At 37.0% G+C, this 11,074-nt stretch overlaps 1 protein-coding gene across 4 annotated transcripts in view; it reads left to right on the top strand.

Annotated features, from left to right (window-relative positions):
• ADAMTS6 (ADAM metallopeptidase with thrombospondin type 1 motif 6) overlaps window positions 1–1,597 on the top strand; it is a 232,850-nt gene extending 231,253 nt beyond the window's left edge. For all 4 annotated transcript variants that reach the window (XM_075182881.1, XM_075182890.1, XM_075182867.1 and 1 more), the window contains one exon: window positions 923–1,597. In XM_075182881.1, coding sequence (XP_075038982.1) covers window positions 923–1,032 — 110 coding nt within the window. In that variant the 3' untranslated portion in view covers window positions 1,033–1,597. The remainder of the gene's footprint in view (window positions 1–922) is intronic.
• The last annotated feature ends 9,477 nt before the right edge of the window (window positions 1,598–11,074 follow it).

Below are 11,074 nucleotides of genomic sequence, written 5' to 3' on the forward strand. Positions count from 1 at the left end.
TTCCACGGTTACTGCACTACAACGTGATTGTCCAGACACTCATAGGCCTATTTGACTGTGACAGCTTCACCTCCACCTTGTGTCTTCGTGCTACTCTCATGATTATTCAGGACCAATGAGGGCTAGCTGATCCTGAATGATCCAAACAAATTGAAAAAGCATGTGGAGGTATTGAATGATTGGTTAGTATTGGAGGGAGGCGGCTTCTGTACAACAGGCGGCTTGGCGTTAGTTGCAGGGGTTTCTGTCATATGTGATTTGCAATAAGAGAGGAGTATTTCTCTGCAATATGGGGTTAGCATTGGTCGGTGGGCTATTTCTCTGCAGGATCACTGTACAATGTCAGTTATTTCTTTGCTATGTATGGATGGCATTAATTGTTTATCCATGGACAATATATATATATATCTGGGAACGATGGAGAATCCATCCACACACTGAGAGTTGGATAATGGAAGGAGCAGGTTTCCACAACAGCACAAAGTAGTCATGTGAGGTCAGACTGATGCAGGAAATGCACCTTTGTGTGAAATGAATTTCATACACCCAACATTTTTTCTATAGTAGTAAAAAGAACATATATAAAAACAACACTCACACGTAATGATGCTGCAGAGGGGGTGGGAGGACCAATAAGAAGCTGCAATCACAGATATCACAGCTTTTGATTGGTGCTTCAGCTCACGCCCACCTGCATAACCATTTTAAAGTGGTGAAGTTAAAAAGTCTGCTTGACATCTATCTATATTGAGCCACCGTGCTAATACAACTACAATACAATTGATAAAAAATGTCCAACTTGTGCCAGTAGAAATGCTCACTCCCAGTGACATAAAATGCTGAACTATTTATGGTACACAGTATTTTTTTTACAATTGGAATTGTTCATTAATTATTTCATTTTTTTTATTTTTTTTTTCAGAGTGCAAAGATGTGAACAAAGTGGCGTATTGCCCGCTGGTGCTGAAGTTCAAATTCTGCAGTCGAGCATACTTCAGACAAATGTGTTGCAAAACTTGCCAAGGACACTGACCCATAGCCCAGGCAAGACAAAGAGAGAGCATTGTTATCCATTGTGGAAAGAGTCTCCACTACCCAGAAAGACACAGAGAGGAATGAGATTAATGTCCTTGAAAAGAGATAACCCTGTGTACAAAATAACCACTGGTCAGCCCCAGCTGACAGGATTTCAATATTATTTAACTTCTGTGAAGTGAATTTCTTATCCAAAGTGCTGGACACCCCAACAAGGAGAAAAGCCAAATTGGAACACTTTGAAACAGTCTAACAAAGCAGACTATGGAACGTTTGTGTTCTCACGACTACCACAATCACCAAGCTTACCTCCTTGAACCATTTTTATTATGGACTTGCAAAATGACACTGAATCAATTTATATTTAAAACTTTTTTTTTTCAATGTAGCTGTTATGACTTGGTCTAAAAGAGAGAGAGAGAGCGAGAGAAAAATTCTTACGTCATAGCTTAAAGTTATAATTATTTTATCTCAATTTTACAGCACCACAATTTAAGTTATAAAAACGGGCTTTGAAATGTTATTTAAGAAGCAATTATAAATCAGAACTAAAATAAGTGTATTTTGTTATTTTGCCTGAATCCTTCATAGTTTTTCTGTAATACTGCTGTGAAGCAAATTACGTATATAATGGTATACAATTGTCAGTATTCAGAGATGCATCATGTAATACCTGCATAGGACATGCAGTTACACCGACTCACTCCAACATAGGTGAAAGCCAGCGCAGAAAGAACGTTTGAATGTCTATGAAAAAACAAAACAAAAAACACATTGCCTGCAATCAACTATTTTGCTAATGTGAAAAAGAGAGCAGTTGTCGTTGGTGCTATCTTTCTTATTAGGTAATATAAATATATTTAAAACAGGTTTTTTTTTAAAAAAAAAATATTTTTTTCTAGATTATTGTGCTTTTTCAATGTTTTTTTTCTGTCTGTCCATTGCGTAGTTCAATGAGAAGTTTCACTAATTCCTAAAACAAAATACTATTTACATTTTTAACTCCTATCAGTTTGCTGGGTACCCTGGATGCCAACTATTGTACGTGGGAGACATAGCCAGTGAAAGAATAATCCGCTACCATTTTGCCATAAATGCTTAAGTATCGGAAAGTCAAAATTCTAAATGTTAGCAAAAGAATAGTAAGTATATATATATATATATATATATATATATATATATATATGTGATTCAGTCAAATATATTTAGTAATAATAATAGACTAAAATCTTGTTCTAGAACCCTGTCCCTTAATGTTCCTCATAGCTCTACAGATGTTAGAGTGGATATAGTATATGGAAAGAATATACACCAGCACCTCACTTTCTAATATATATATATATATATATATATATATATATATATATTTGTGTGTGTGTATACATATATATATGTACATATAAAGATATATGGATATGTGTGTGTATATATATGTATATATATATATATATATGTATATATATATATATATATATATGTATATATACCCACACACACACCATTTATGAATATTTGTAAGACAAGCTGTTGATGGCCATTTGGGGTTGTTAGAATAAAATCTACGCTTATCTTATGAATGTTGGGGCATATATTTACTTCAGTACATCATCATACATTTCAAAGCAAAATCGTTGCAAAAAAAATTGTACAGTATGTCTTTTTCCTAAAGCACTTTATTTCATTTGTGCTCTGTGTGCATCAGTTTGTGACTTTGGGGGTGATTATAGGGGTTTCCTGGTGCACCTGTTGAAATCTGATTTTTTTTTTTGCACCTGTCTTGCACATGTTTAGTGATATAATTTCTGTTAAAAATGTATATAAAGATGTCCGTAACCTCCTTTACAGTAGTTTGAAACACGTGTCGGAAGCTTTCTAAATACACATAGAAATGAACACGTTTTAAACACTATTGTTATGTTGTCATGCTTTGAAGATTTTGTTATTCAATTAGCAAACATTTCAAGAAAACAGAACACTCTTTCTCTGCCCTCTTTGAGTGTAAAAATAATCTGTTAAATTTGGGTATATTTTGTTGATTTACAAATCTCACTAGAGAGCGCACACTAAAGCCAATTACAGATTTTTTCATAGTGTTTTTTTAAACTTTTATTCAGTATGTAATGAAATTGGAAGTCATACCTTCCAAGTCCCAATATTTTAAAAAAAGAAAATTGAGACAAAATAAACCCAAACTAAGCTCCTAATCCTCTACATGCAATTATGTCTACGTCTGTTAAGGCACATCTGATTTCCACACCCCGTTTGGGAACCAAAAATTGTGACATAGGATGTATAGCAAAAGTGTGCACATAAACTGATGATAAAACTATGTTACAGAATTAAGAGCGCAAAAAGAAAATACGCTTAAAAGTTATTAACCGAGGCAAGCCGCATGTCCAAATCAAATTGTTGCTAATACAATCAATGGCAAAATTGATCAAGTTTTTAGTAAACCATCCTTTTGGCATTTCAAATGTATTATTATGTTTGAAATGGGCAGTTTGTCCCAATTATCATTTTAAACTTGAAGAAGAAAACAGAAGGTCCAGGTCCAGTTGTCTCTAGTGAACTATGGGAGGAAAAGTAATATATATATATATATACACATTCCTGTGTCAAATAATGGGTTTTCTTTGTTTTCTTAAATAGGCACATCTAATAGTATAGTAGCCCTCCCTTCTCTCTATGCGCACAGTGAAGGCTGTTCTTTGGTTGCGGTTATGTCTCTGCCTTTGCTAGAGCGTGCGTACAAAGGTAGGTGCAGGTGGGCATTTGCCCCCTGCCAGTCCGATAGTAGGCTACCTGTGGGCTGGGTCACCGGGCTACCTACATGTTTTTCTATTAAAATGTTCCTAATAGACTGATGAGCTGAGTCTCCCTCTCTGAAAAAGAGGTAGATTTATCAAAATCCTTTTAAAAGGCAACTAATCAGATTCATCTAGTACATGATAATTAGGATCTGATTGGTTGCTATGGAACACACCTTTAACTGTCTAGCAGTCTATATCAGAGGTGTGAAGCAACTAGTGGTTCAGAACCCCAGAATCTGATTTTGGGGTTCCCTGATTGTCAGATATGCAATACCTGTTTTGGGATCCCAGAAGAGTGCTCAGTGTTTTAATATAGTCACCTAACAATTGTAAAGGTTTGTTGCATAAATATGCGGAAAAGCCGTCTGTACTGGATGGATCAGTAGAATTTCTGAAAGGTTGTGTTAGCTACTGATATGCTTCCTGTTCCGCAAAGGGCTAATTTTCAGTAAATGTTTGTGCAACGAAAAGAACTGAACTGTTGTAGCAGCTGAAATGATTATGTTCATCTCATGTCATAGATTCTACTCTTCACATACTGAAACAGTCATCTTACTCTCGCTAGTAAAGATGTTTTATGGTGCAACATTAGTATGTTGTCCTTAACCCCAGTCAGCACAAACAGATCTTTGTTCATTACTAATTAAATGTATTAAGGAACGTGAGATACTAAGTGTGTTTATGCATTTACTAATGTGAATTAGAAGAAACCGATAACAGGAAATAAAGTACAATGTTCCACGCTAATACACAATTTGTGACAATCTGAAAACTATGATGCTACCTCTTGGCACAATGTTACAAATAGGACTGATAAGTAGTTATGTATTGTTGCGGTATCCAGTCGAGAAGCCTCTGGATTAAAAAAGATATATAATTTGTGACACAAGGACATGCTTGCATTTATTGGCTAAGTTTAATATTATAACTATTATTGTTTTTTTATGTTTAAAGTTGGATGAAATTAATTTTACCTCAAAGCAAAGTGATATTAACTGTGTATATCAATATATTTAGCTTTATCCTTGGTGCTAAAAATAGGGAGTCGTGTGTTTTTTGTATTTTGAGTAGCGCAGGAACAAGGTCGACATTTACGTAACTCCTTGGAACAACATTAGACTAGAAATGATAAGACATAACAAGACTGCAAGAAAAATATTTGGATCTCTAAGGCAAACATCTGAAAACACAACTTAAGTCTCAAATTTGATTTCACCCAATATTATAATGTAATAAATAAAATATAATTATGCTGCTGCTACAAAATAGTAACATGGTACTAAAGCTACTCTTGTTTTTTTTTTTTGTTCTTATTTTTTACATTGGAACAAATTAAAGTTATGTTGCAAAATTTGTGGTGTTAAAGGGCCAAGTTGTTTTAGGAACTGGAAGCATTGTGCAAAAAAAAAAAAAAAGACATACATAGTTTTGGTGCTAAAACTTCCATTCCACTTTTGGCAAATGTTTAATTATTAAATGTGCGTACATCTTAAAAATGGTCAATTTCATTATCAACTTTATTAATCGAGTGAACATCGTATAGCTATCATTAACATTACAGAATGGATTTACCCCTGTATTATTGTGATTAGTTGCTTTTTATTTTGTACTCAGTATTAATTTGGTACACTGTTACTAAAATGTTTGGCTTTTTTTTTTGTAAATTATATCCTAATTTATTACCATGTTTCCTAACACCTGTTCTCCATTTGTTGTGTTTAATTAAATACCTGTAACAGTTACATTTGACACCAGACACCATTTAAAAAATAGATATAATTGTAAAATAAAAAACAGGAGCTTTTAAGAATGATTGAATGGCTAAACTGTCATCTCTGTTCACTTACCGCCATATAGGGTCTTTCCATGTGAATAATACATGCTGCATGGTTGCAATTCTTTAGTATATGCAACATGCATGTGAACTATTTGTAGTGCAGCCATGAAGCATGTGTCATTTATATGTGCACATCTCTTATGCATTTCAATGTAAATCATTTCCAGCTTTTTACAACGCTCTAGTGAATAACTTGGCTGAACAAGAATTTAGCACTAAACAGACCAATGAACTGATTTAATGGGCTAGATTCCCTAAACTTGAAAAAGTGGGGATGTTGACTATAGCAGCCAATCAGATTCTACCTGTCATTTTATAGAATGTACTAAATAAAGGATAACTAGAATTTGATTGGTTGCTATAGGCAACACCTCCACTTTTTCAAACCCGCAGTTTAGTAAATATACCCCATTGTCTATAACAATAGCTGTTGAATGTAGTGCAGGTCATGTGACTGAAGCAAGTTTGAGAGGTTTTCTCATAGCATGGATGTGCCTGTCTCAGAAGCCTATGTTGCTGAATTAACTCTTTCTTTTCTAAGCTTTCCCAATTACCATTAAAAAATTGTTAAAGGTGGAGTAAACCTACCCTTTCTAGCAATGGTGGAGCATTTTGCAACACTCATGAGAATAAACTTTTCCATGTAGAACACTTGCATTCCTATCGATCATCTTACAAACAATAGTACAATTACACATGTGTACCAATTAAGTATATACAAATAATTGATGTGCCCTTCCAATGTGTGTAAAAGATTCCTATGTGTTACAACATGTATTCTTATGTACTTCAGTGTGTGTGTGTGTGTCTGAAAAAAAAAAAAAAATATATATATATATATATATATATATATATCAGCATAGATCTTTTGGAGTGACATAGGGAATCCTCATTTAACTTCACCCTGTGTCCTCCATGGCTGCCCAACACCTCTATTAGACATGATAATAATAAAAAATAGGGACAAGAAAAGAAAAGATATTCCCAGCTCTCACCAACGTGCACAAAACATACTTCCCAATAATGGAGGTTTAAAAAAATTGGGACAAAATGTGGCCACACCCAGCAGGCTCATGCATGATCACAACTAGGGAGACCGGTTGGGTGAAGCCGTCAGTTGCTGCTTACAGGCCCGGCCAGTTATTGCTGGGTCGCTGCCTCTGCGATATTTTCTAGGAAAATTGTCGAGATAAAGGATATTTTATCGCAGCGGGGAGGCTCTTAATTTAATAATAAACAGACCTCTATATTACAAGTGTTAGTGAAATGCACATACAGCCAGTGTTGTACTGGGGACTGAATGCCTGATAGGGGAAAATGGGGGCTGTGGCCACCGTGTGTTGGGCATGATTAGTCGGCCATCAAATCTCCAGAAGGTCAGGAGAACTTAGTGTGATTTTTCACAGGCATTCAGCCAGAGAGTCCGAGACTGCATACAGTACAGTATATTTATACAAAAAACATCCTCTAAGATGACTGATATGAAGAAGTTTAAACATTAAATGGATAATAAATGCCAATATTGAAATGTTCACATATGAACTATGAAGGTTATTACAATTATTCAGTCGCAACCGGACATCACACTGAAGCTCCTCGTACATCTCTAGGGCAATGTCCTGAAGGTGAAACAGCTGAGAAGATGATCAGAGTTGCTGTGGATGGATCCACTCATACTCATTCTGCTCAGTTAATGGAAGCGTGGTGGACATATTTAGTTAAGTAATGGCTTGTAGTTCACAACTGGTATGCTACTGACTCTGTATATCCTGCAGTGCAAGGGCTTACTGCAGTGAGATACTGGTACTAATGCGCCTCACCTTCCTGACTGAGGTCCTATGAGGCTGAGAATAAAAAAAAAACAAAAAAAAAAACACGAGCATATGTTGAATCTTGACTGACTGGAGGAGCTCTGTATGTATTAACACTGCTAGAAACTACTGCACAGTGGACTGCACTGACTGTCACTATCCATCAGGGACTATACAGCACAATGTGCTGCACTGACCATCACTATCCACCAGGGACTATCCTGCACTCTGTATGTGACTATCCACCTGGGGCTAAACCGCACAATGTATGTGACTATTCACCAGGGACTATATTGCACAATGTGTTGCACTGGCCCTCACTATCCACCAGGGACTATACTGCACACTGTATGTGACTATCCACCAGGGACTATACTGCACATTGTATGTGACTATCCACCAGGGACTATACTGCACACTGTATATGACTATCCACCAGGGACTATACTGCACAATGTATGTTGCTATCCATCAGGAATTATACTGCACAATGTGCTGCACTGACCATTACTAAACTCCAGGGACTATACTGCACCAGGGGTCAGAGGAGCATTTGTTGAGCTCCTTCAATAAAGACTAAGCACATGCTATTCTGAGCCCTGTTGCTCAGCCTTACGTGATTGGAGCTGAGTTATTAGAGACAGAGCAGCAGTAAGGAGCATCTCTACTACACTGTTAGTATAGCCGTTGGGCAAGAATGGCGGCTTTTTTGACCTTTAGGCACTTACCTGCCAGCACCCTTCTGGAATCCAGGCCCTGCTTGCCTCTAAGGTGCTTTTTATTAAAATGAAAAAATAAATGTAATTCAAGTGGCAGGCGGCAGATGTCTAGCTGGTCGGCCTCCAAAGACCCTAGCTGCACAGGCTAACAGGTAATCTAGTTCTGACTCCCTGGCAATATTCATCTACCTCTTACGTTCAGATTCTCGGTGTGATTGACACTCTCCTGCTGCCGTCTTGGACATCCAGCCCGTGGAATCTGCTTCTGTGTACCACAACACTCAGATCCTTATTAAATTTAATCCTAGAGTGTCCTTCCAAATATACTTAAACTTATAATACTGGACAAATATAATCAACCCTGGTAATTCGTATCTTCACAGTAACAACATTTTACAGTATCTATGGAAATCTAAGTGAGATCAGTATTAGCCATTGATGAAAATGCAGTGAGAAGATGACATCTGTGTGTCTGTCTGTGGTCATCTTCTGAGATGTCATCTGGCTGCTCTACCCGAGAGATGAAAAGCTGGATATCTCATGTGTAGGGCCTGTCACTCAATTCTCGACTTTTTAGAATTGGGCCATGAGTATAGATAGTGGATACAGATAGTAGATAGAGAAGGCAGCTGTTTTATTTCTCAATCTGAACCATCATTGGTTCATAATGAATGGATAGGGTGTACTTGTATGATTATTGGTTTAGCCAACAAGATGGCTGCCTCCTCTGTATGTCGGTGACAGAGGCACATTCATTTCTTTGTGCATACTGGAGAAGGCTATAAGTTTATTTTATATTGCTAAAAGTTAAACATGAATGAATAGAGCACCTAAAAGAAGTACGTTAGTACAGTTATTTATGTACTGGGTTATTATTTGAGATGTTTCTCACATCAAGTTGTTTTTGAGTTGACTACATCTGTTAAACTTTCCATCATTCTGACCAACAGTGATATTGTTATAATGCCAGTGGGTGCAGCTCGTTTCATGAGTTCATATTGACAGACAGGTGATTAATACAAGAGTTCAGTATGTATTACCTTTATCAGAACATACATAAAAACACGCAAAGCTCAATCTACCACATTGATTTTTCTAAAAAAAAAAAGTAATATGTGGATATATGTTATTCTGGTATACTGCATAGTCTGTGTAAGTAAAATGGGTAATGGACCTCAAATGAACCATGTCACTAGGTGGCCAAATATGCTGAAACTGAAAGGACCAAGGGGTATATTTACTAAACTGCGGGTTTGAAAAAAATGGAGATGTTGCCTATAGCAACCACTCAGATTCTAGATGTCATTTTGTAGAATGCACTAAATAAATGAAAGCTAGAATCTGATTGGTTGCCATAGACAACATCTCCACTTTTTCAAACCCGCAGTTTAGTAAATCAAGTCCTCAGAAATAACTCGTGAAGTTAGCATCTTTCACCTACTGTATTTACTTTGCCAAAAAGAACAGCAGTTGTGTGATTGTATAACTACAGGGGTGGCAAACATAGAAGATGCTACGGGATCCATTGGGACGCCTCCGTTTCTGGGCCCAATGTAGCTGCAATGTGTACTGCTCTGGGCCCTGTTCCATGTTACCACCCAACTGGAAAAACAGCACCGTGTCTACTGTCAGCAGGGAGCTTACTGAGCATCATGCATAGGGGGACATAGAATGTCAATTCTGCATTCACAGACTGCATTTGCCCAATTTATAGCACAACCTGTTTACATGTCTGAATAATTATAAACTATACAGTTTACTATATTTGGTCATTTTTACTTTGCTCATTGATTTCAGTTTTTATAAGCACCCTGCTAAAATAAAAAAAAATGTCTGCCATTAAACTTATTATAGTCACAACTCAGCAAATTCTACTTCATAACCAAGAGTAGAATGTCTTAAGCAAGTTATTTGATATATAAATGGCAAAATTTGGAATATGCTACTTATTATGGCATAAACACATTTCTCAGCAGGGATCTTAATGAGGTGCTTGTGGGTTTTTTGTATAGTCTTGGTCTGGTTTGTTGTTCTGTATTGCTGAATAAATCATAATTCCTGACATTTCCTGAAACCTCTTTCCTGACACCCTGTTAAGGGGAAACATACCTCAAAACAGTAACTTTAATTACCTTGAAATAAAATGTATTTTAAAGGCCATCATTTATATGACACTAAACACTTTGCAGACAATAATAAAAGTGATAAATAAATACAAATTACATGTGGGACGGGATAATCTGGGGACTCACGTTGACGCTGGAACCCATATATGATAACTTTATACCAGGGAGCGAGCTTTCTATATTTTTATATCTAAGGTTCTTGTAGAAATGAACAAATTGGTTTTATTCAAAGGATGATATTTAATATTGGGCTAATAGTTTTATTTTTGGCAAATCGATTCAGAAAGCTTTTATTTTTGGTTTGATGAAAAACATTATTTTGTTGGTTGGTGCTATGTCTATATGAGAAGGGATACAAACTGAACATGCTTCACAATGCCAGAAAAAGGTTTTGATGTTGTTAGGAACCCCTCCAGCCGGCACAACACAACCCGGAATCTACTCTGCCAGTCAGGTGTTCACTGGAGCCCCTGATGGTGGGGACAGACTGGGCTGCAGACTGACAGAGGGTCGTGAAGTGTGTACCGGCTGGGGAGAACCCAGGCAAGCGGAGTCAGGTCCACGCAGAGGTCAAGGGCCGGCAGCAGACAGCGGTATCAGTAAACAAGCTGAAGTCAGGGGTCACAGGCGGATAGCAGAAACGGTAAACAGGCCAGGGATCAGGGTCACAGGATACACAAGCGGAGTCAGTTCAAAGCCAAAGGTCATACACGGTAAATCAGAAGTGGTCTCAGAA

This window comes from Mixophyes fleayi, chromosome 1 (assembly GCF_038048845.1).
Source record: "Mixophyes fleayi isolate aMixFle1 chromosome 1, aMixFle1.hap1, whole genome shotgun sequence".
NCBI classification, from domain to species: domain Eukaryota; kingdom Metazoa; phylum Chordata; class Amphibia; order Anura; family Limnodynastidae; genus Mixophyes; species Mixophyes fleayi.